Source organism: Rhinatrema bivittatum, chromosome 2 (genome assembly GCF_901001135.1).
Source record: "Rhinatrema bivittatum chromosome 2, aRhiBiv1.1, whole genome shotgun sequence".
NCBI lineage: Eukaryota > Metazoa > Chordata > Amphibia > Gymnophiona > Rhinatrematidae > Rhinatrema > Rhinatrema bivittatum.
The window spans coordinates 792,683,501-792,710,140 of record NC_042616.1 but is presented as its reverse complement, the minus strand read 5'-3'; the positions used below and the strand labels follow the sequence as shown (position 1 = coordinate 792,710,140).

General features: G+C 40.7%; 1 protein-coding gene across 5 annotated transcripts in view; it reads left to right on the top strand.

Annotated features, from left to right (window-relative positions):
- The window catches only part of TRAPPC9 (trafficking protein particle complex 9), a 1,860,352-nt gene that overhangs the window by 472,903 nt on the left and 1,360,809 nt on the right, over nucleotides 1-26,640 (top strand). For all 5 annotated transcript variants that reach the window (XM_029592072.1, XM_029592073.1, XM_029592076.1 and 2 more), the window contains one exon: nucleotides 11,950-12,074. In XM_029592072.1, the coding sequence (XP_029447932.1) occupies nucleotides 11,950-12,074 (125 nt within the window). The remainder of the gene's footprint in view (nucleotides 1-11,949; nucleotides 12,075-26,640) is intronic.

Below are 26,640 nucleotides of genomic sequence, written 5' to 3'. Positions count from 1 at the left end.
GAGGGACAGGGGTGTGTGGGTGGGAATTGACAGGAACCAGAGGCACCATCTGACACCTCCCCCTCTCTATCTCCCATTCCCCAAGGCAAACCAGTGGGGCAGGGAGGGATCTGGGAAATCCATATGCCACTGTTTGATTAGTTTTGGGGAGACTCCCACTTTCTAACCAGCCATTCTATTTTTATATGGTTAATGCAGGGAAGTTAAAGATTCAGAGTATGCACCCTTTAGTGTGGTCCTTTTAAAGCCTATGTGCTCAGTATCTTATTAGCATCATGACATTGATGCTAATGATTATTTTAGTATAAGCTTTTTAAGAAGTAAAGAAACGAAACAAATCTTTGTGGATCTCTTAGTAAATAAACCCCCAAAATTCCACCATAATGTACCATGGATTCTACCCTTAGGCTTTTAATGAGCACTAGTGGCCTTGGCTGTAGGATCCCTGAGTATAGCAGATATAAATGTATATCTACACATCTGTACTACAAACCATTTTGATTAATGAATTTATGCTACATTTATGGTATTTACTATGTTCGTGGTGCCTAGCGACAGTTTCATTTTTTCTGTCTCTTGGCAGCTGTGGAATTAATGCCACTGGCAATATTTCATGGAGCTGGACCTTTCAAAATGGTTATTTTTACTTTGTTCTATTGCAATTAATGTAGGACAAATAAAATTGACAAGCGTGAGGACAGTCATGGTTTGTATTTCTACTGATGGACATGATTCTTAGGGACCTTCATTTTCAGTTTTTATTTTATTTTGCCTGAGGATTTTAATGTTATTAAAAAAAAAAAAAAAAGTCAGTGAAAAAATGACTTTGCTATAACACACAGGAGAAATATCAGTGGAAAAGTCATTTTTCCATCCATTTCTTTTTTGTTCAAACATTCAAATTTTCAGGCAAAATAAAAAAAAATAATTCTGAAAATGATCCTATATAACTTGTTCATCAAAGACAAAGCCATGAATAATGTAATCATCCATAGCTCAGAAAATAAAAGCTTTATTAATCTCTTTATATGGACTATTCTAAATGACTGGTTGCGTCCGTCGGTGCTAGACGGCTTTGCCCTGTTTGCCTCACCTTATTCACGGCTCCTCCCGCTTACCTAGGAAAGATGGCTACTGCCGCGTCTGCAAGCCGACCTCTCTGGCGTCCTCAGAACAGCTATGGTGCTGCCTCCTGTGTACCTACTAGGGTGCGTGCGCGCGCCACCCATGTCTTTATGCAACCCTTAGCACGAACCTCGGGGATGTTCCCTCTTACGTCACGCCATCCGGGTATATAACATCTACTATTTTGCTAGCTCATTGAGTTAGCAAGGACTTGATTCCGAATATTTTCAGTTCCTGTCTACGCTACTCTGCCGCTTCCTTGCTTCCACTGGAAGCTCTCTCTCTGCCCTTCGGGGTAACTGCTAACCTGGGTACCCACTCCTCGGGAGCCCTCTGCTTTATTTCAGGTGCCTTACAGGGAACAGGTATTCGCTCTTCGAGGGCCTGCTCTCCCTGCCTCGGTGCCTGCACTTACTTCTACAACCTGGTGGAATCGTCTAACTACAGCAAACGCCTAGTGAGTACACTAACTCTGTCTATCTTATCCACAGTACTTCCTTGCTGGGAAATCTGCTTTGGAACCTCCCATTACCAACGGGGTGAGAAGGGCTCCCTCTGCCGAGGCCCCTGAGACTGCAACTACCAGACTGCCTCACTACTGCCACCTCTGGTGGCACTCTTCAAAGCTGTTTAATAAAGAACTACTGTGTTTGTGCGTTCTGAGTCTAGCCTAGTACTGTAGCTCCTCATGGGGCTCCTCCCCGTGGTGTGGTCATTTGCCACAGTACCCAAGGATCCACCCAAACACCGCTCATTCATAACAATGACATGTATGTTCAGAGAGCAGTGTTGAACATATATGCCTCACCTAGTGCATAGAATGATGGCAAGGTGCTTGTTCTTAGCAAGACAATATAATTGAATCTCTTTTGGCTTTTAAGATGTGGTTTCTGAAATAGTTATAAAAATGGAGGATTTTTCACGTTTATATTAATAGAATGTTTTAAATTCTTGTCATAAGTTCGACAGTGAAATGTTTAATTCTGAGTGATTTAATTGTCATACTGGAACTCATTCAACACAGGAATTATTTGTTGGTGAGTACTTACACTCCTTTAATGAATGAAGTCTATCAATCCATTAAGAAGTCTGTGCATGCCCCTAGTGGGGGCTGTTGCATTTTTGGAAGAATTTTTTTTCTTTCAAGAAAGGAAGAAATGCCGGACACCTTATGCCTTTCCCCTGATTTCATTGATCTCCAAAACAATCTAGAAATGTATGCGGGATGAGGCCAAGGTCTTATAGCAGCTCAACCCTCCTGACCCAGGAGGAGGGCTCCCTCCTACATGCTCTACAATCTTCTCTGTCTCACAGCATGGATGTTGAACTCGCAGCCATAGCACACTGGAACTTGCCAACTGATATCGAAGAAATACTGTTATCTACTCGAAAGCATTCAACAAGAAAAATTATGCCTTAAAATAGAACCGATATAACAAATGGTGCAAGAACCATTACACCTGAATTACACCTAGTCTATTGATAACACTATGAATTAGCCAGCACAGATGACATAATTCCTAGGAAAACGAAACTAATTTGTTCTTATTCTCTACTTCTGGTAACAAGAGGTCCCCAAAGTAAGAGCACGACACATGCTAAAATGTACTGATTGGCTATAAGGTAAATGGGTTGGCTTTTGCAGACATTCTGGGATGGGCTGATGGAATCCCTTTATAAGGCTGAGCACTCACGTCAGATCTTTGAGCAAGCTTAGATTCATTGTCCACTTCTTTTGTGTTGCTTCTCCATGAAGGAATCAATGTCTTCCTTCATTAATAAATTCTTTTTAAACTATTTGAAACTGGTATTAATTGATTTAATTAGACAGAGGTTACTCCTTTTAACATATGGAGGCCCCAATGAGATAGCAGTACTTGGAGAGTACAAAGCAAGGTCGTATGTTTACTGAATTTGTGATAAGAGTCCAAAGGTCAGTTTTAGTGGCTTCATCCTTCCAACTCGGGACACTGGTTGTCAGGTGTGGCATTCAGTTATTCGGTATGTATGAGACTAGATTTTTAAGTTTTAAGTGCTGATTTTTCAAGTTTATTTTTCAAGTTTTTGTCTGTGTTTTTCCTGTCTCATTTGCTGTTTCTAGAATTAATTAGTCTGCTCGCTCTCGCTGGTGCTGGCTAGATTGTCCACTTCTTTTGTGTTGCTTCTCCATGAAGGAATCAATGTCTTCCTTCATTAATAAATTCTTTTTAAACTATTTGAAACTGGTATTAATTGATTTAATTAGACAGAGGTTACTCCTTTTAACATGATGCAATTAATAGCAGTGGCTATTCCAAGTATAATTGATTAATAGCCATTAATGGACTTCTCCAAGAACTTATCCAAACCTTTTTTGAACCCAGCTACACTAACTGCACTAACTACCTTCTCTGGCAACAAATTCCAGAGCTTTATTGTGCGTTGAGTGAAAAAGAATTTTCTCCGATTAGTCTTAAATGTGTTACTTGCTAACTTCATGGAATGCCCCCTGGCCCTTCTATTATTCGAAAGTGTAAATAACCAAGTCACATCTACTCGTTCAAGACCTCTCATGATCTTAAAGACCTCTATCATATCCCCCCTCAGCCGTCTCTTCTCCAAGCTGAACAGCCCTAACCTCTTCAGCCTTTCCTCATAGGGGAGCTGTTCCATCCCCTTTATCATTTTGGTTGCCCTTCTCTGTACCTTCTCCATCGCAACTATATCTTTTTTGAGATGCGGTGACCAGAATTGTACACAGTATTCAAGGTGTGGTCTCACCATGGAGCGATACAGAGGCATTATGACATTTTCCGTTCTATTAACCATTCCCTTCCTAATAATTCCTAACATTCTATTTGCTTTTTTGACTGCTGCAGCACACTGAGCCGACAATTTTAAAGTATTATCCACTATGATGCCTAGATCTTTTACCTGGGTGGTAGCTCCTAATATGGAACCTAACATCGTGTTACTACAGCAAGGGTTATTTTTCCCTATATGCAACACCTTGCACTTGTCCACATTAAATTTCATCTGCCATTTGGATGCCCAATCTTCCAGTCTTGCAAGGTCCTCCTGTAATGTATCACAGTCTGCCTGTGATTTAACTACTCTGAATAATTTTGTATCATCCGCAAATTTGATAACCTCACTCGTCGTATTCCTTTCCAGATCATTTATATATATATTGAAAAGCACCGGTCCCAATACAGATCCCTGAGGTACTCCACTGTTTACCCTTTTCCACTGAGAAAATTGACCATGTAATCCTACTCTCTGTTTCCTGTCTTTTAACCAGTTTGTAATCCACGAAAGGACATCGCCTCCTATCCCATGACTTTTTAGTTTTCGTAGAAGCCTCTCATGAGGGACTTTGTCAAACACCTTCTGAAAATCCAAATACACTACATCTACCGGTTCACCTTTATCCACATGTTTATTAACCCCTTCAAAAAAATGAAGCAGATTTGTTAGGCAAGACTTCCCTTGGGTAAATCCATGTTGACTGTGTTCCATTAAATCCTGTCTTTCTATATGCTCTACAATTTTGATCTTGAGAATAGTTTCCACTATTTTTCCCAGCACTGAAGTCAGGCTCACTGGTCTATAATTACCTGGATCGCCCCTGGAGCCTTTTTTAAAGATTGGGGTTACATTGGCCACCCTCCAGTCTTCAGGTACAATGGATGATTTTAATGATAGGTTAAAAATTTTAACTAATAGATCAGAAATTTCATTTTTGAGTTCCTTCAGAACCCTAGGATGCATACCATCCGGTCCAGGTGATTTGCTACTCTTTAGTTTGTCAATCTGGCCTACTTACATCTTCCAGGTTCACAGTGATTTCGTTCAGTTCGTCTGAGTCATCACCCCTGAAAACCATCTCCAGAACTGGTATCTCCCCAACATCCTCATTAGTAAACACGGAGGCAAAGAATTCATTTAGTCTTTCTGCAATGGCCTTATCTTTCCTAAGAGCCCCTTTAACCCCTCTGTCATCTAATGGTCCAACCGACTCCCTCACGGGTTTCTTGCTTTGGATATATTTAAAAATGTTTTTATTATGAGTTTTTGCCTCTATGGCCAACTTCATTTCAAATTCTCTCTTCGCCTGTCTTATCAATGTTTTACACTTACCTTGACAATGCTTATGTTTTATCCTATTTTCTTCAGATGGATCCTTCTTCCAATTTTTGAAGGATGTTTTTTTTGGCTAAAATAGCCTCTTTCACCTCACCTTTTAACCATGACAGTAATCGTTTTGCCTTCCTTCCACCTTTCTTAATGCGCGGAATACATATGGACTGCGCCTCTAGGATTGTATTTTTAAACAATGTCCAAGCCTGTTGAACACTTTTAACCTTTGCAGCTGCACTGTTCAGTTTTTTTTCTAACTATTTTCCTCATTTTATCAAAGTTTCCCTTTTTAAAATTTAGTGTTAGAGCTGCAGATTTACTTATTGTCCCCCTTCCAGTTATTAGTTTAAATTTGATCATGTTATGAATACTGTTGCCAAGTGGCCCCACCACCGTTACTTCTTTCACCAAATCTTGTGTTCCACTAAGAATTAAATCTAAAATAGCTCCCTCTCTTGTAGGTTCCTGAACCAATTGCTCCATGAAGCAATCATTTATTACATCCAGGAACTTTATGTCTCTAGCAAGTGTTGATGTTACATTTACCCAGTCAATATTGGGGTAATTGAAATCTACCACAATACAAAAACAGTTAATAATTAAAGTGCAACGAACTACACTTGTCTCTCAAAAAGATGTCGCAAAAACCAAACATTTTTTTAAATTTTTTGTGCATGAAATTTATCTGAAACTGTGGACCATCATACCACCCTTGGTTGATTTAGGCAGTTAGCCCCGTTTTACAACCACAACGGGTCACATTTAATCATCGGTCCAGTAATGTCCTTCACTACTTTATTAAATTTTTCTTTTTTCAACTTATTTTTGTTCATTTATAATAAAATCTTGTTGATGCTATTAGAGTATATTTGAAGCGGAATTTTCTTACTTATGTGGAGCGCCACAGCGTTTCCAAACCTTTGTCTTCAGTGTATTTTTTTCTTGTGCGGAGCGCCGCCGCGCTTCCGAAACTTATCTTCAATGCTGCTGTCTCTTGTTAGCAGTGAATGAGATGAACTTCCGAATGGGGGTGCTCATGCATCTATGAGCTCCTATAGTCCGACGTACGTTTCGCAATTTGTGCTGCTTCAGGGACTATGTTCTAGTCAGGAAGCTGTAAAATTTGAACTTGACAAGGTGCAAGATTAATTCCCGCCAACATAGCTTCAATGCTTAAATGCCTGAATGTTTGCTTCCGTCTAATTCATGCGGTGTTTAATGCCTATAACAATGACAATAAATATGGTACCACATATGTTTTTTTGCACACACACTTTTTATAAATAAGATATGCACTTTCCCAATGGATTACAATAAATTACAAGAATGACAGTCTCCTCTTACCGCACTCAATGGCTTGTTCCTCTTACCGGCATTCTGCTGAATTGCTGCGAGATCTGCCATGATTTTATAAGATCACCCTGCTCTTCCGGTGTGTTTGATTCAACAGGTGTGTGGATTCACATAAAGTGAATCCATTCTATTTCTTTGTTAAGGCCACCGGGGGTCACTGTGTCTAATTGGTAAATCCAGCGTTGTTTGCATTGTTGCAGTTTTTTCACTCGATCTCCCTTCCTCCAATGTGAATGGATAACTTCCAAGATGGTCCATTTTATATCTGAAAAACGCTGGATTTACCAATTAGACACAGTGACCCCCGGTGGCCTTAACAAAGAAATAGAATGGATTCACTTTATGTGAATCCACACACCTGTTGAATCAAACACACCGGAAGAGCAGGGTGATCTTATAAAATCATGGCAGATCTCGCGGCAATTCAGCAGAATGCCGGTAAGAGGAACAAGCCATTGAGTGCGGTAAGAGGAGACTGTCATTCTTGTAATTTATTGTAATCCATTGGGAAAGTGCATATCTTATTTTTAAAAAGTGTGTGTGCAAAAAAACATATGTGGTACCATATTTATTGTCATTGTTATAGGCATTAAACACCGCATGAATTAGACGGAAGCAAACATTCAGGCATTTAAGCATTGAAGCTATGTTGGTGGGAATTAATCTTGCACCTTGTCAAGTTCAAATTTTACAGCTTCCTGACTAGAACATAGTCCCTGAAGCAGCACAAATTGCGAAACGTACGTCGGACTATAGGAGCTCATAGATGCATGAGCACCCCCATTCGGAAGTTCATCTCATTCACTGCTAACAAGAGACAGCAGCATTGAAGATAAGTTTCGGAAGCGCGGCGGCGCTCCGCACAAGAAAAAAATACACTGAAGACAAAGGTTTGGAAACGCTGTGGCGCTCCACATAAGTAAGAAAATTCCGCTTCAAATATACTCTAATAGCATCAACAAGATTTTATTATAAATGAACAAAAATAAGTTGAAAAAAGAAAAATTTAATAAAGTAGTGAAGGACATTACTGGACCGATGATTAAATGTGACCCGTTGTGGTTGTAAAACGGGGCTAACTGCCTAAATCAACCAAGGGTGGTATGATGGTCCACAGTTTCAGATAAATTTCATGCACAAAAAATTTAAAAAAATTTTTGGTTTTTGCGACGTCTTTTTGAGAGGTAATTGAAATCTCCCATTATTATTGCACTTCAAAATTGGTTTGCTTCCCTGATTTCTCTTAGCATTTCATCATCTGTCTGACCATTTTGTCCAGGTGGACGGTAGTATACTCATATCACTACACTCTTACCCAACAGACATGGGATTTCTACCCATATAGATTCTACTGAGCATTTACTCTCTTGTATGATCTTTATCCTGTTGGACTGTATACCCTCCCAGACATAAAGTGCCATACCCCCACCAAGTTGATCCTTCCTATCATTGCGATATAATTTGTACCCTGATATAGCACTGTCCCATTGGTTATCCTCCTTCCACCAAGTCTCTGTGATACCAATTATGTCAATCTCATCATTTGCTGCTATACACTCTAACTCTCCCATCTTACTTCTTAGACTTCTGGCATTGGCATACAGACATTTCAAAGTGTGGTTTTTTCTTGTTTTAACAACCTGCTTTTCAGTTGTTTGGGATAATTCGGTAATCATTAGCTTTGGTGATTTTTTACTTATAGGCATATGAAACTGTTTTCTTTTGATGGAACCTCTCTGTTGGGATGCCCTAACTCTCTCCTTTTCATTAGTATCCTTCAAGGATACATTTCTCCGAACCATGCACTGCTGAGTGACTGTCTGCTTTCTCCCTTGTTCTAGTTTAAAAGCTGCTCTATCTCCTTTTTGAAAGTTAGTGCCAGCAGCTTGGTTCCACTCTGGTTAAGGTGGAGCCCGTCCTTTCGGAAAAGTCTCCCCTTTCCCCAAAAGTTTCCCCAGTTCCTTACAAAGCTGAATCCCTCTTCCCTGCACCATCGTCTCATCCACGCATTGAAACTCTGGAGCTCTGCCTGCCTTTGGGGACCTGCACGTGGAACAGGAAGCATTTCAGAGAATGCCACCCTGGAGGTTCTGGATTTCAGCTTCCTACCTAAAATCCTAAATTTGGCTTCCAGAACCTCTGTCCCACATTTTCCTATGTCGTTGGTGCCCACATGTACCACGACAGCCGGCTCCTCCCCAGCACTGTCTATAATCCTATCTAGGTGACATGTGAGGTCTGCCACCTTCGCACCAGGCAGGCAAGTTACCAGGCGGTCCTCATGTCCACCAGCCACCCTGCTATCTACATTTCTAATAATTGAATCACCAACTATGATGGCCGGCCTAACCCTTCCCTCCTGGGCAGTAGCTTTGGGAGATTTGTCCTCAGTGCGAGAGGACAATACATCACCTGGAGAGCAGGTCCTTGCTACAGGATCACTTCCTGCTACACCAGGGTGATGTTCTCCTACAGGGAGACCTTTCTGATCCAAGGCAGCACTGGGGCTGCCAGAATGGATTTGGGACTTGGCTACTATGTCCCTGAAGGTCTCGTCAATGTACCTCTCTGTCTCCCTCAGCTCTTCCAAGTCTGCTACTCTAGCCTCCAGAGATCGGACTCGTTCCCTGAGAGCCAGGAGCTCTTTGCACCGAGTGCACACATACAATCTCTCACCGGCGGGTAAAAATTCATACATGTGACACTCAATGCAAAAGACTGGAAAGCCCCCCTCTTGCTGCTGGACTGCTGCCTTCATCTTAGTATTATTGAGTTCCTAGTTAAGTTTAGGATAATAAGGGAGTTGGAATGAGAGTACTTTAAATTTACAGGTGAATTTAGCAATTAATCAGCTAGTGTCCTACAAGGGGATAATTAAACTTTCAATAAGGGCTGGTATAATATTATGTTTTAGATAAGACCCTGATTGATTTTTAATGAGAAAGTGTCTTGTGCCTAAAAATCAGGGGTTGAATGGGTGGGAAAGACAGACACTAGAATTAACTATCTCTGGCTTGCTTATTACTTCAGACACACACAAACTCTAAAGAATATATCCCTTAATTTCACCGTTCACCAAACTTTTATAAGCCCAAAGATTTCTGAAAACTATACTTACCAATCCTCTTAAACCACGGTTGAATTAATCTTCACTCATTCAAAGGAGGGATTTGAGATTCGCGCGCCGCTTCCGGTCCTCCTCTACTGCAAACCTTGCGGAGCCTCTGGAAGCTGGGGCATGGAAGTCAATCCCTGGATCGCTTGCGGTGACCTCTGGACTCCTCTCCCGGGGGATGCTGGGATCAGTATGCAGATGAGCCTTCCGGTCCTCCTCTACTGCAAACAAGTGATCGCTTGGTTTAGAATTGGAAATTCACAGTGGATTGAGAAATAATTAAAACAAGCAGCACGCTTACAAGAGATTACGTTCGTGAAACAAGGATTAAACATTTGAAGTCTGCTGTATAAAGACTGGGGGGTTTTGGGAATGGGATACATTATACAAATATCTGAAGTTGGCTGTAATAAAGGCTGTGGGGGCTTGGGAATATGATTTATTGTGTGGGGCCAACAGAGATACATCTTGTGGTGCTAGGGTTGACACAGGAGGGGTAGTAGATGATATAATAAGATCTATAAAACATATAGGGCTGCATTCAGCTATATGATGTATAGTTTGCTGTATGTTGAAGACTGTTTCCATAGACATTGGGTGGTGAGAGTGTGTGGTAGTGATGAGTGTGGATAGAGAGGTGATGTGATGATTGTGAAAAGGGAGCTCATATGATATAGTGATTTTTGAGAATGTATGTAGCATAAAAAGTGGGGAATGATGACATTCTAGTGATAATGTTTAGCAAAAATTGGGAAATAGAAGAAGTAATGACAAGATAGTCAATTACAATAAAGAAACAAAGTTTAAAAGAAGAGTTGGTATATTGATAGTGACTGTGTTCCTGAAGGAAATTCAGGTGTTTTTTTTGCTTTCTTTAGTTAGGGCCAAAGCAAAAACATGGCTTAGACTGGCACTTCTTCTGAGGTCGGATGCAGTGATGTGCAGGGGCGTGGGTACCAGGCAGCATGCCACATGTGTGTTTTATGCCTGGAAGTGTGGAAAAGGGGGGTAAGGCTGACATGTCACACCAGGGACGGCTCAAGGGAATCTGCTGCCTGACACGCAGGATGAGATGGCACTTGGCCATACCTCCCCCAGGCATGGCAAAGTCAGATTATCAAGGGGGGAGGGGGGCGTAGGGTCGTTTTACAGTCCGGTCCTTTCAGAAGTGGGAAAGCAGGGGCCAGAGTTCCCAGAGGAGCCGCAGTGTCTGTCAGTATTTCTAGGAAGCAGGCGACCCAGGACCTCTACCCACCTGTCTCCAATGTTTCCCCAAACATTTGCCCCTGGAGAACTGGGGGATGGGTGAATGGTAGGGGTCTGTGTGTGGCAAATAAAAAAAAAAAATTCTGCGTTTATAATAACCAATTTTACATGAAAAAGGACATTCAAAGTACAGTTTGGTGAGATAAAATTATCATAACATGCATATTATGTTTACAGGCACTACTGTGATACCATCCAGAAAGCCCTGCAAAAATCAAACCAATCGCTTGGCATGCATATGGTATTAGGCCTATGATAATTTCACGTTGGCCTCCAGAAAGCCATAAGTAAAGTGAATTACAATTACAGTGATATACCTTCCATATTAAGAAAGAGCACTAACTGACAGCACTGAAGCAGTAAAAACCCTAACCATGAAAAGGCAACACTGCAGATGTTACACCAGGCCCTAAAAACCCATACACTTCCTATTAGGAAAACAGAAAAAGCCAGCCTGAATACAAGAAACAGGCGGAGATATTATCGAAACGTTTTTTGGACTGTGGGTATACTCATAAATTCATTTGGCGTGCTTACAAAGGGCTCTTTATGCACACCGAGAGAATCTCCTTATTAATATTGAACGGGGCTCATTGGAACACATGGTATGCACCATTCCTTTCTCAAACAGGGCCTCAAAAATCAAATCCATTATTCAGAAACATTGGCACATACTAGCCGGGCTGGGTCTGTTTGAGCCCCCTATTTTTGCATTTAGAAAAAATAGGGGGCAATTATTTGTTATCTTCTGTTCTCCCACGTGCTTTGCCATCTGAGGGGGAAGACACCAACAAGGGTAGCCAATCTACATGTGGACACTGCACTATCTATGCTTACTATTTAAACATTTCAGAATTTCATCATCCCAACATGGGAAAACCATAATGTATATGACTTGCTAGTCGTCTTATACTACTGCGAGCCTTGGGAGCACATCTTCATGTTAACTTTTTTTTTTTTCTTTTTTCTAGATGGAATCAGTGTCAGTGGCCTTCCACTTTCCAGTCCTTTTCGGCAGGTAGTCAAACCAAGAGTGGAAAGTAAGCCTATCAATCCGGCAGAGAGCAGTAAAGGTGGTGACTTCAGCCATGTCAAGGTAGGAGTGCCATGGTCTCCTAGAGGGACTGCATTCTTTTTTACTGCTTATTCAGCACCTTAGTAAATGTGTCGATGAATTTGTTTGCAAACTGGTGCTGGGATTTTTTTTTTTGCCTCTGAATTCCTTCCACTTCAGCTTTAGCACTTGCTTCATAGTGACTATAGAGTCTGTTTAACATTTTCATACCAGAAAGAATCTGTCCAAATACTCATGCCATTGGTTAGTAGTAGTAGTGTTGAAATGTCAAGTTTTCTTTCTGGAAAAGAAATATGACAACACTTTGTGTAGATGAACACTTTTTCTGAAACCTTGCCTTTCAGCATCCGTATAAATGCGCATGTATCTGGTTCACACGTTGGAATAATGGCTCGTGCTACATGAGTTTTATAATGGAATTAAAGCTGATAAGCTCCTGCACTCTCTTGGGGGTAGCCTTGAGGATTCCTGTGCCCACTGTCTGGCCCTAGTTTGCTTTCACTGTCTGGTGCAGCCTGACGTTTCTTGCACTTGCTGCCAGGTGTGGATGGTGAGGGCTTTCCACTTTCAAACTTGAAGGGCTCTGATCATTTCTCTGCCTCTTTTTGGACAAGATCAAATGTAAGCTGAAAATTGTGCTGCCTTAGCGTGTTTTTGCTAAGATTGAGAACCTGGCAATATGGGGGATTAACCGTGTACTCTATCAAATGACACCATGAGGGTTCTTGTGCCCTCTGTTAGGTACAGGTCTGAGAGTGCTAATGCTCACTGTCAACCAGAAGTCTCTGGCCCTCATTGAGGTTTCTGTTGCTCCCTGCTTAGATACAAGACAAAGAGCCCTAATGTTCAGTGTCTGAGATCTCTGATGCTGCTACGTACAGTCAGTTTTAGGTCTGAGAGCATGTGGCCCTTAGGTGGAGTCCTGAAGACTCCAGCCCTTCCCATCAGAACTACCGGCACTGTTTTGTCATTGAGAAGTGGAATTGCTCTCTTTCCACCGTAAGAAACTATTTTTTTTTTTTTTATGTAGCAGCTTCCTCCTCCTCCTTTGGAATTCTAGCTCAGTTGAAACCGGACTGAGATCTGGTACCATGAACAGTCACTTGCAATTACCAGGGATTTTTTTTCCCCTTATTTTATCTGCCCTCTTAACTTAATTTAGTCCAGTCAGTGCAGTGACAGCCCTCAGCCAGGAGCTATGTACCAAACTCCCTCCAGAGCCCCTGCAGTCATGGGCGCTAGATCTAACCATTAGGTGGCGCTGTTGTGCGACGCTTATGAGTCCCTTCCTTTCCCTTTGTGGAAATGTATTTACTAGTATCAGTAGTGAAAATGTTTTTTTTTTTTCTGAAGGACACGTAATATGAACTAGGGTTTTGTAGAGTCTGATGCCATATGGCTCGAGCCTGCATCTCACATTTGTCCAAGAGTAAGTCTAATTGACGGAAGATCCGCTCTCTTCTGTTATGAGAGCTTTAGACCTTTCTAGTGGTGCTTCCAGGCAGTGAAATAGCAGCTAGTGAATAGGCTTCTGAGTTAGCAGCTTTTACAGGGCGTGGTGTTTAAACAGCTCAGGGTTGAGAGGTCAAAACCCTGCAATAATTGCTGCACACAGCCAACATGCGTCATGGAGGCTGTGTCGGCTGTTCTGTTTTGTTAAAGAAACTTTCTTCATTCGGTCCAGGGTGTTTCTGAATCAGGATGTGACACCTCAGTATGTCCTCTTGCTGAAGGAGAAAAGGGTTGGCTAGCATTTTGATGTTTACTTTGAGCTTGAAGTGGCATCAGAAAGCTAACCAAGGATGTTAACACAAACTACCAATGAGGCTTTTGTGAAACGCTAAGGTTGTTGATGCCTGTTTTCTTATGTTCTCATGCATGAGGGAAAGCACAGTGAGCACACAGATTTGTTGAAATTGGTCTGAAAGTGGTAGAAAGTGCTCAAGCATTTACTACGACAGTGGGCAACATTTGGAAGCTTTGCTAGTAAATGCTGTTAAAAGTGTGTGCGTTACATTCTGTTTTGAGAAATGCAGATCCTTTGTGCTGCTGTGCATTAATAGCTCTGTGATGTTGCTGGTGCTTTAAATGTCTTAAGCATGATATTACTGATTAGAGATGTGCATTTGTTTTAAACGAATTAGACAATTTCAACAAACTGAACCGCGAAATGAAACCCCCCCCCCCCCCCAAAACACATCTCATGTACCCTGCCATATTACTCTCATAGATTGTGTGACTATAAAAAGGATCTATTAGTTACTTAATGTGCTCCTATTTGGATCCTAATATACCCAATAAGGTCCATACTCGGCTGCTGTGAGGCTACTGATTTAGCAGGAAATATTCAGCAGCGCAGTCGCACCACTGAATGTAGCCTGCTAACTTTAGGACAGCTCTACAGGATTTGCATATAATGGGTCTTCAGTGCATGCAAACCTATCTCATGCGCATTCATTCTGGATATCCTGAAAACCCGACTGGAGAGGTGGCTCCGGGAGAAGGTCGGGAAGTGCACTTGTAATCTCCACAGCCCCCGTGGTTAGTGAGGCTTCCTGTTATCAGTGCAGTTTAGGTTCTAACAGTGGTCCCTCACCGCTGGCACTTCTGCCTTCTTGGGTGCCCGGTGCTGTTGTAGCACTGCAGCTTGGGGTTGTCACCTGTGTTCTGTGCAGATTACTGCAGAGAGCTTCCTCGGAGGCCCAGCATCGTCGTTCCTCTTCTGTTTAGGGCTGTAGCAGCCGTTCTCGACACATTTTATTTATTTATTTATTTGTTTATTTATTTAACATTTTTTTATATACCGAAATTCATGTAGCAAAGTTACATATCATTTCGGTTTACATTGTAACAGAAACAAGCATGTAAGAATGCGATTACATCAAACCGGGAAGATAAACTTGGATCAAGGAACTGGGGAGTAACTTATAAAGATAACGATTAGGTAGTGAGATTCTATAACTGAAGCCTGGCTGAGTATCTGGAAGTCATGTTACATGGTGCTTGTTGCAAGGTGTATAAATTACAAAGATTACGATATGGTAATGAGATTCTACAAACTGGGACCTGTCTAAGTGCATGGGAGATATGTTACATGGTGTATATTGCATGGTGCATATAGATGGGCGATTATTGTTATGGGTTAAAAGCTTGTTCGAATAGCCAGGTTTTGAGTCTCTTTTTAAAGGTGATAGGGCAAGGTTCCTTCCGTAGTGCTTTTTTTTTTTTTTTTTTTATTTTGCCTCTGTTTTTGTATCTTCTCTGCGGGATTTAGAGCCAGCTTCCTTTGCAGTCCTTTTCGTTGTACTGACAGGTGAAGCAGGTTTCCAAAGAATCTCATTTGTGAAAACATTTCTTTCAAATCATTGCTCTCACCAATGCACTCTGATTTATTTTGGAATGCTAATTAAGTGATAGCAGTGTCAGTAGAAAGCATAGAAAACAGTAAGGGCTCCTGCGGATTTTCTGCTTATTTGGCGTATTAAAAGGGGAGTATCCTATTGCAGCTATCCATCATTGCAAGTACCATTATAGCAAGAACAGTAGTGCGTTTCCTTTTAAGGTTCTCTCTTGTGTTTAATTAAAATCTGTGTTCCGGTGATGGTGATTCTTTCCTCATCAATTTTTCTTGATTCTTCCTTAGTTTATTCACAGCTGCCATTGTAATACAGTAATGACTATAAGCTGCTGATAGCATAGCATGACATATTAGTGTACTTCGTTAATCTGGGGATTGACACATCTTGTGCTTACTAAAGGTCAAGCTTCTCATCTGAGTATTCCACATTCTTTTTTTGAACACAACTTTTGATTTTACTTATATTCATAGTTATTTTTGTGGCAAGACAGAGAGAGACAATTAAGGTCTTTCATATGTCTTCTTAATTATGTAGCACCAAGTATTTTCAAATAAATAAAATACATTTGATTTTTGTTGCAACAAATGAGCATTTTTTTTCCTATAGTAAGGCAAGTTCTGATTGCCAACTGGGAGGAACTGGATCGTTCTCTGTAAAGGAAATTAAAAGAGAAGTCCTATTTGGGAGATCCGCCTAATAATTTGAGAAGCTGATATGAAATAGAGTTGTTAATGATATTAATTGTGATGAAATAGTGAAGAATATTGGGAGATAATGAATATTTGTTTACATTGATAAGTGTATGTATTGATAAATGCATGTATTGTCACTATGTTTACAGGTGCTATAGGTTTTTAAAGTATGAATGTGTGCGTTTGAATGTGCTGTGTGATTAGAGAGTTTTAAATTGTTTAGATAAGATGTTCTAGATGTTTCAGATTTGGTGATATTAATAAAATTCATACAGATATTGTTTTTGTGTGTATGTAGTTATCAGTAAGTTCTGATTTGAGGCATACTGCTTTGTTTCCATATTTCAAATATAATTTAATGCCGACTGTGTAACGAAAGCAATGGAAAGTATGTCTTCTGAAGAGAACCGCAAAAGCGTAGACATTCCAGATGAAAGGAGAAGCCTCTGTCCACATCGGTAAAACTCTGAATGATGTGTTATAAGAAAATTTGAGGAGCGGTTGAGTTTGCACTTTTTTACGTAAAAACATAGTTGTCAGAATCATGCATTTGAGGTGCAGAAACCCAAGGGAGCAGTTTATGGATGTGGTATGTGCCAAATGGGAAAAGGATTTGATAATTATCTGGTAATCACAAGTTTTAAAGACCTAACTGTTTATACTTTAGGAGACAGAAGGGACATGAAGAACAATGAGAGGGACACAACGGATCTGTTTTTTGTAAGGGGAAACCACACATTGCAATACTTGCAGATTTGGGATACCACAGTTCAAATATCTGCTTTAAAAAAAATAAAAATTCAAAACTATTATTCAACCAAGCTTTGGAGGTTCCCAGAATTCCAGATTAAAGCTGAGGATGGACAGTTTCCAAATGACTACAGTCTTGGGTACATTCAAGAGAAAATCAAGATAGCAAATCTTCAGCACAGATCATTTTCACAGTTATTCAGCTAGTTTAAGAAAACAGGATTGTCATCAGATCTATATGTTAGAGTGAACAATGCTTCAGCTGGCCTTGAACCAGGATTTGCTCAGTGTGTAGTATCACAGAATGGCTTGGAGGAATCCAGGTTTGGATTCCTGATAGCCTGGTGTATGGTCCTGCCCCTGAGGATCATAATTGATCTTTAGATGGATGCAAAAGGTAAGCTGGAATGCTAGGGAGGTATTCCAAGCATTTAGATGGCTTGTAGGACAAATGATGGTATGGGATCCTCTTAATCCTAATGCAATATTTTTAAAGAGATTCTCAAAACTACCTTTTAGACTACTTCATTGTCTCCAGTTTGTTCAGAGTTCAGCTGCTCATCTTCTCTCAAGTAGTGGTTACAGTGATCATATTACTTTACTCGTATGCAAATTACATTGGCTACCTATTGAGTTTAGGGATAAATTTAAAGTTTTAACGTTGATTTTTAAATCACTTGATGATTTTGACAAGTCTATCTCAGAGTGCCTTTCCAGGTGTGTTCCTAGAAGGTCTCTCTACTCTGCTCAGGACAGTCATTTTGAGAATGCTTTCATAAAAATAGTTCAGACTGGGGGATGGCCAAGGACAGAGCCGCCTTGTTTTCTGCTCCTCACCTCTAGAACTGTTTTCCATAGCTCCTTTGGCTGATAACTGATTTTACAAGTTTCAAGAAGTTTCTTAAAATTCATCTGATCATATTATCTTTTATGATTTAAGGGCTATGTTCAATGGGTTTTGCTGCTATTTTGATCTATTGCACTTATATTGTAGTTTTATTATTTTTATTGCTATTTTATGTTTGCATCTGTGTTTAGTTATTTTCTGATTTTATTTGTGTTTGATATTATATTGTGATAAATTGTATTGTTCTTTGCTTTGGGCTGTGAAAAGCAAATTATAAATCTAATAGTCTGTTTCCTTAAGAGAAAGACTTAATACATCTGATCTTTTGATGGTGGAAATGTTACATCCATGTACTATAGTATAGTAAAAAAAAATAGATACAAGTTGATTTATTGTACAGAGAGGTACTTTGTTCTCTGCTTCCCTTTCCCCCACAAAAAATAACAGATTTGTTTGATGCATCTTGAAAAGTCAGGTTTGTGGCATCATTAGAAAGCTGAGAAAATCTGTTTTATCAGATTATTCTAAATCAAGTGAAAATACAAATGTGCTTTATATAAACTACTAGGATAACTGCTAAAATACTTGTCAGTTGCAATATAGAAATTCCATTAAACAGCTCTGGTATTGTCAACCTTTGTGGCAAAGATCTTAAGTTTTGTTTCAATATGATGTGTTGCTGCTTTGATGTTGTTTTTAGAGTGATTACAGTATGTTTTTAAGCCAGGGTAATACTTTTTTTGCTTTTTAGTTTAGTTGTTTTCAAGATTTTGTGGAATCTACAACTTTTGACCATCCTTGCTATTGTTGGGTTTCTGTTGCTAGGTTTGGTGCTCCACCCTCTTTATATGCTTATACTACTTTTACAACATTTTTTAAAATTGTCTCTGTGAATTGGTTTTATCTGACCCATCATTGAGGTCATGTTATTGATAATAATATGATATGCCCCTGGCCCCAAAAAGAAAGCAGTCTAAGTGGGTACTTGAGCCAATGGAAGATAAAGTGACTTGCTCTAGAATACCAGGAGTATGAGTGGGAGAAGAAGGATTTGAGCCCTGATTCCCAGTCCATTGTTCTAACAACTAAACCACTCTTCTTTCCAAGTTTTGTTCTTGCATGGTCCTGTTTGTTGCATTTATAACCAACTGCAGAAAATCACTCCAAGCAGGATACAACAAATTTTAATATAATAATATCAAACAATATAAAACAAAAGTATAAAATAGTATATGTATTTATGTAAAGGTTCTTATATATCGCTTAGATTGGAAATACCATGCTAAGCAATATACAGTAAAATGCACACAACAAAAATTATACAATAAAACATGCACGTAAACTCTGAGCATAAAATAGTAAAACAAAAGCAAAACTAATTCAGGGGCAAGCTAGCTGAAAAAGATGGGCCTTCAGCTTTTCACTGAAGGATTTATAATCACTAATGGCACAAAACTATTTTATTTATTTATTTAGATATTTTATATACCGTTGTCCCATGTGTAGATCACAACAGTTTACAAAAGTAACATTCATAGCTATAAATCAACAAAGATAGGTTACAGAGGTAGTATTTATAACAGGCATTAACATCTATCAAATTAAATGTTACAATATATTTGACTAAAGATCTGGGACATAGGCGAGGATTACCGACAATAATATAAATTAACAACTTTCACATTTTAATCGGTACATTATATGGATTCTCACATTCTCTCTCTCATTAAGTTTATTCCTCATGCTTCAATCAGTATCTCTTGTCCTTCTTATTATTGTAGCTCTCTCCATTCTGATGTTTCTAGGTTAGTGGAAACTTGTTGCATAGAATAGAGCCGATTACCGAGAAGGCCCATTTGCGAGTAAGCTGTAGTCGCACCAGTCTAATAGTGAGTACTTTCAAAACACATTTGTCATCAGACTTTAAAGTCCACAGTGGAGTCTACTATGCAAAGAATAGAACAAGCTTAAGCTCAACAATTTTAGTTACCTGTAATCAACAAACAAATATAGTATAATAAATCAAAAGTTTTGACCCTTGTGTGCATTATATTAATGTTCCTGGAACCAAGACATCAAATTAAAATGGAATTTATTCTGTCTGCCTGTTGTAGGCCCTGATGTAATAAGGTAAACCTGCACTGTGTGCACATTTTAGTGCATACATCTTTAATCCTGATGTAAGGAATTTAGTGCACAAAAAATGTATGCAGAAACATGAGTAAGGTTGTTTGCACAAATTAGTGTTCTATTTTAATCACATCTTAATGAATGCATTAGCTGCTAGTACCCATTGGAGAGAGGTATTTACACTTAACTCATATTTTCTTACCGCTGGTAATTTTACTTTTGGTAAGAGGTGGAATCAAGTTTCTGGGATTAATGTAAGTCTATGGAGGTGAACCTGGAGTTTATGGTGAGAGATCCTATACACAGGATTTATATGGATAAAACATGAGTTGTGAACAGAGAACATGTTTTTCTTCCTTAAATTTTGTTCACATAACATGCTTTCAACAAATAAAATCCTATTTTATGTATAGTTAACATGTTTCTTTCTGTACAATTTTGGGTTATGTTTTTTTTTTAAACTTTAATGCATGAGCATACCTTTAGCTTACTACTTTGGGCGTTAACTCTTCTATAAAGAAAATGTGTGCTGAAGTTAAGCGCATATTTTTTTTACTCATGTCTTATTACATTAAAGCCCTAAATTTGAGCCCTTAGGGATTTTAAAATCCACGTGCGCGTGTGCAGCGGGGGAGGGGATTTTACAAAACGTGCGGCAGCGCGAGTAGGGATTCTTCAGTTCCCTATACTCCTATCTAACCTTCCTACCTTTCCCCCTCTGCTCCCCTACCTATTAGATTTTAAATTTTTTTTTACCTTACTGCTCCTTTGGAGCAGCAATAGACATCGCTGCCGGCATGTGTTTCCCCAGGACAGCGGCTAATGGCACTGTACGGCCCACCCCCTGGCCCGCCCATTTTGCAGGGCCCTGTACTTCTGCGCGTAACGAGTACTGCTGTAAAATGCACGCGAGTCCCAGCCACATGCCTATCCCCCGAAATTTACGTGCATTTCCCTTTTAAAACCAGGCCGTTAACGATGTTTTTAGGTGAATGAGATCTTTTTTATTCATATACATGAATGAAGTCTCAGCTTTTAACTTTAGTGATAAGGAAATTAATATACATTTCAAGCTAACTTCTTGTCCTATATCAGATAAGCAGGAAATCATTGTATCCACCTTCATGCTGTAATCTCATAATTCAGCATCTATTTGTATATAGCATCATGCAATTGAGCCGCAGAGATGGATTTATTTCTGATGTTTTGCATAATATTCATTAGATAGGTTGAATATTTGAACAAGCCTTGTAGTATCTGCTTCAGAAAGTGAGAGAGAGTGGATAGACGTTGAAGACAATTTGGTTTCATTCTCAAGATTCAGTCAGGACAATACAATAATATAGCTTCATTTAGTCAAAACTTAACTAAGTAATGGGGGATCTTGTTCCCCTGATGTTTAACAAAATAGCTTGCAATTCATATATGATAATGTCATACTTGCATGTTCTGTTAGAAAATCCTAACCAGACTCATTGTTTTCCACCTTACTGCACTATTTGCATGGAATAGTCTTCCTGAGTTAGTGCATCATGTTCCTTTTCTGGCCTTATTTAAATCCAGTCTAAAATCCCGTCTTTTTGAGTCTGCTTATCCAGTCAAAGTCTTAATTTTAACAATTTCTTAATATATGAAATTTCAAAAGTCTTTTGTGTCCTATATGTTTATCATGATTAAACTGTAAGTTCTATGGAACAGGAACTGTCTCTTATGTGTTTTATACGGTGTTGCATATATCGAGTAGTGCTATAGAAGTGATAAGTAGTAGTAGATTGGAAATATCTTTATCATTCCTTTCTGAAGGTTGGTCTGGACTACCATTTTTCTATTACAAACATAGTGATTGTTTAGTTGCCCCAGTAACTCATGTTCCAGTATTATATACCAGCTTCCAGCCATAGTAGAGAACTAATCATGGCATCTTGATTATAGCCAACTCTAGTCTAGAAGTGGGCTAAACTTCCCATGACTGGAATGGTCCAGAAAGATGGAATATTTTTCCTATGGAGGAGTTAACTCTAGAGATGAAAAATGAGCTGAATATATAATTTGCTAAATGATTAACTTTTAAAATTTTGTGGATGCTTTTTGTGACTTTTCTCATAATTTTTAATATGTTATATATATATTTTGCTCCCATTTGTTTTTCCCTTTAGAGAGGGATGCAGTCATGGTGGAATGGAAAAGGATTAGAGTTCTTGTCTTCTCCTTTGTTAATACATAATTCAGAGCCTGTTTTGTGATTGACAAAAATCAATAAAAAAAAATAAATGAAATTCTCTTTTGTGTCTTTCCTGACAGAAAATGTTGTTTCCCCCTTGATATAGAGTTGAATAGAGTGGAGATCTATATTTGAGCACATTTACTTGAACGAATGACCCTTCAAAGGAACTGAAGAACATTCTGCTAGCATTCATATTAAAAAAAAAAACTTGTGATCGAGAGGGGGATGCTCGTGAGCTTTGAGAAGATGGCTGCATAAATCCCTGGCTCCTTTGGATCATTTGTAAAGCAGGATATTGAGCAACTTTTATTTCTTTTTTTTTTTTGTGATAGCATGCAATCCTCCTGTCTCAATATGTCTAGTGTCAAGAGTAGCAAAAGAGAAGCTACTTTTGCAATCATGTCTGGCTCAAAAAAGTCTAAGCATGATCCTCCCTCGCCCAAGAAGGACCAGACGCCAAAGGAGAGGGCGCCACAGAAGCAATATGTTGTCGTGAATGAACTTCTTCAACTCAAAGAAATATTGAAGCTGAATATTGAAACAGCATGTGCTATAAAAGTAGAAGTGGCAGAGCTGATGGTAAAATGCTCCTCCTGTATGGAACACATAGATGGTCTAGAGTGCCGTACCTCTTCGATACCTGAATCTGATGCAGTTACAGCAGACAGCTGGGAAGCTGGAAACCCTACAGCAAGATATAGAAATTAAATGGGCCCACAGAATGCCATTGTGGCCCCTAAAAATTGCTCATTATCCCAGACCAATAGTACTAAAAATCCTACAATGCCCTCAAGTTCTCGACATCCTCGCAGCAGCACGGAAAAAGTCGTTCCTGTCTATTGAAGGCAACTGTATTCTTTTTGTATTGGATCTCATTAAGATGACTGCCCAGTGTCGCAAGGCCTTCTTGAAAATATGGCCTCAGTGCAAACTCTAGATACATAACATCAACAGCAGCAGATGCGCAAGGCTGCTGGGTTTGATCTCTACTTAAAATTTGCAAGAAACCTCTTGTTCTGATCCTGGAAGGTGGACCCTTGGTCCGGCGAGGGGACGGGGTCCTCTCGTTGGTAGGCGAGGCCAATCTGTAGATGGCTGGAGGTAGTTGATTATAATCCAGATGCAGGCGCCTCCTGCAGGTCGTGTAATCTGGATAGCTGGCGTCTCCAGCCGGTTGTGAAGGTAGAAGCTGGCGCCTCCAGCAGGTCGTGAAGGTAGAGGAGGAAACGGAGCTGGTCCGGGAAGCAACTCTCAACGTATTCCGCCGTCAGGCTAAGGTTTAAGAGCCAGTGTACACCGCAGCCAATCCCAGGGTTGAGAGCCAGAAGAATCCGTAGCCAGTCCAGGGGTCGAGAGCCAGAAGAATCCGTAGCCAGTCCAGGGGTCGAGAGCCAGAAGATACCTCAGCCAGTCCAGGAAACAAGAGTCAGAATAATCCAAGCCAGTCCAAGAACAAGAGCCAAGCAGGAACGACAGCCAATCCGGGGATCCAAACGGAGGAGACAAACAGGAACCAAACAGCAGGAACACCACGAAGCCACAAAGCCAGGGCAAGGTCTGAAGGCTCAGACCTTGCTTTAAATAGTAGACTGGCTCTGGAATAAACAGGAGGGAACCCCCTACTTCCTGTAGGGGTTCCTTTAAGGCCAGGCACTAGCCGCCCGGCCAGCCATAGAAAACTTTAGGGGGCGTGGCCTAGCTCCGCGGAGACGCCGTGGCCATCTTGAAGGCAGGAGCCCTGCCGCTGATGCGGCTGCCGATGCCGGCACCCAAGTCCAGCACCCGGACCTGCCGTGAGGGTAAGCGTCGGTCCCCGGTCGCAGTCAGTCGCGGCCGGAGCTTATAACAGTACCCCCTCCTTTAGGCCTCCCCCTAGAAGGCTTGGGCTTCCCAGGGTGATGGGTATGAAAATTTTCGAGAAGGTCTTTGTCAAAAATGTTCTTAGCAGGTTCCCATGAATTCTCCTTTGGGCCGAATCCTTCCCAGGCCAGAAGATATTTCCACGTATGACCTCGCCGGCGAATATTGAGAACTTCACGAACTTGGTAAATGTCATCTTCTGCCCTCAAGGAAGAAGAAACAGGAGCCTTCTGAGAGGGCCAGTTGAGGAGTAACGGCTTCAACAGAGAAACGTGAAAAGAATTGTGAATGCGTAAGGTGGCCGGGAGGCGTAATCGATAAGTCACTGGCCCTAGTTGTTTGAGTACTGGGAAAGGCCCAATGTACCGAGGAGCTAGGCGCATCGAGGGTACTCGCAGGCGAATATATCTGGTACTGAGCCATACCTTATCTCCTGGGTGGAAACATGGTGCAGGTCTTCGATATTGGTCGGCAAATTTCTTGGCGGTCAGTGCAGCTTTCCATAACATGCGTTGAGTGCGTGTCCAAAGTTCTTTAAAATGGGTGGTGGTGAGTTGGGCCGCCGGAGAGGAAACAGGCAGAGTTAGCGGTACAGGCGGGGCAGGTTGGTAACCGAAGACAATGAAAAGGAGAGGACCCGGTTGAAGTACAGCCATGGAAATTGTAGGAGAATTCTGCCCACGGCAGCAAAGCCGCCCAGTCATCTTGTCGGTTATTGACGTATGTGCGCAAGAATTGTTTCAAAGCTCGGTTGGTCCTTTCTGCCTGCCCATTGGCCTGGGGGTGAAATGCCGTGGTGAAATCCAGCGCAATCTGAAACTTGGTACATAGACTTCTCCAGTAGCGAGCCGTGAATTGAGACCCACGATAGGACGTAATGTGCTGGGGTATTCTGTGGAGACGAAAAATATGTTTCATAAATAGTTGTGCTAATTGGGGAGCGGAGGGGAGGGCGGGCAATGGTGTAAAGTGAGCCATTTTCGAGAATCTGTCGACTACCACCCATATAACCGTATGACCCTCTGACGCAGGAAGGTCAACAATAAAGTCAGTGGAGATGTGTGTCCAAGGTCTTGTGGGTATAGGAAGTGGTTGTAGCTGACCCCAGGGCTTCCCTGTGGGATTCTTGTGTTGCGCACAAACAGGGCAGGAGTCAACATATGCTTGAATGTCCTTGCGCATCCTCGGCCAGCAATAGTGTTGTTGAAGCAGATCTTGTGTACGTTTACGTCCCTGATGTCCGGCTAATTGCGAGTCATGACCCCATTTTAAAACTTTGTTACGGAGCCTCTTGGGTACCACGGTCTTACCAACGGGAACCGTGAAAGTGGCTGACAGAATTACACGGGCTGGATCAATAATATATTGTAAAGGTTCTTCTATATCCTCTGAAATGACAGAACGTGATAAGGCGTCAGCCTTAATATTCTTACTTGCCGGTCGGTATCTTAACTCAAAGTTAAAACAAGTGAAAAATAATGCCCAGCGGGCTTGACGCGGGTTCAGGCGTTGTGCTTGTTGTAAATATGTCAGGTTCTTATGATCCGTAAAGACTGTGATCCGGTGTTGAGCTCCTTCCAGCCACTGACGCCACTCTTCAAATGCAAGTTTGATGGCTAACAGTTCTTTATCTCCAATGGAATAGTTGCGTTCCGCCGGAGAAAATTTCTTCGAAAAATAAGAACAAGGATGGAATTTCCCGCCAGCATCATTTTGACTCAGAATTGCTCCAACCCCCTCGGTAGAAGCATCCACCTCCACCGTGAACGGGCGTCTGGGATCCGGGTGGCGGAGGCAGGGATGCCGCAGGAACGCGTCTTTAAGGGTTTGGAATGCTTCCACAGCTTCTATCGGCCAGGTTCTGATGTTGGCCCCTTTACGAGTAAGTGCCGATAATGGTGCAGTCAATTTGGAAAAATTCTGGATGAACTGACGACAATAATTGGCAAAACCAGAAAACATTGAAGAGCACGTAGTCCATTGGGTTGGGGCCATTCTTTTATACTTTTCACTTTGGTCGGATCCATCTCGAACCCTTGTTTGGAAATGATATATCCTAGAAATGGTAATGATTCTGCTTCAAAGATGCACTTCTCCAGTTTAGCATATAATCGATGTTCCCTTAAACGTTGTAGAACTTGAGTCACGTGTTGACGATGCGACTGTTGGTCCCTAGAAAAAATCAGAATATCATCGAGATAAACTATCACACAGATATACAATAAATCTCGAAAAATCTCATTGATAAAGTTTTGAAAGACCGCAGGGGCATTAGTTAAACCGAAGGGCATAACTAAGTATTCATAGTAATGTATATTCATAGTAATGTAATGTATAAAATTCATTTTAATGTAAAGCCACACATTACCTGTTCAATACTATATCTATTGTTTAATGTAACGCCTTACGGCGAAAGTTTTGTTCTTTGGAAACCGTCTTGATTTGATTTGTATATCGAGAAAGTCGGTATATAAAAACCCTAAATAAAATAAATAAATAAATAGTGTCCATCCCTGGTGTTAAATGCAGTTTTCCACTCGTCCCCCTCCCGGATCTGAACAAGATTATATGCCCCCCGCAGGTCCAATTTGGAGAATATTTGAGCTCCCTGCAGATGATCAAAGAGCTCAGCAATAAGGGGTAGGGGATACTGGTCTTTAATGGTGATAGCGTTAAGACCCCGAAAGTCGATGCAGGGTCGTAAAGTCCCATCTTTTTTTTCCAC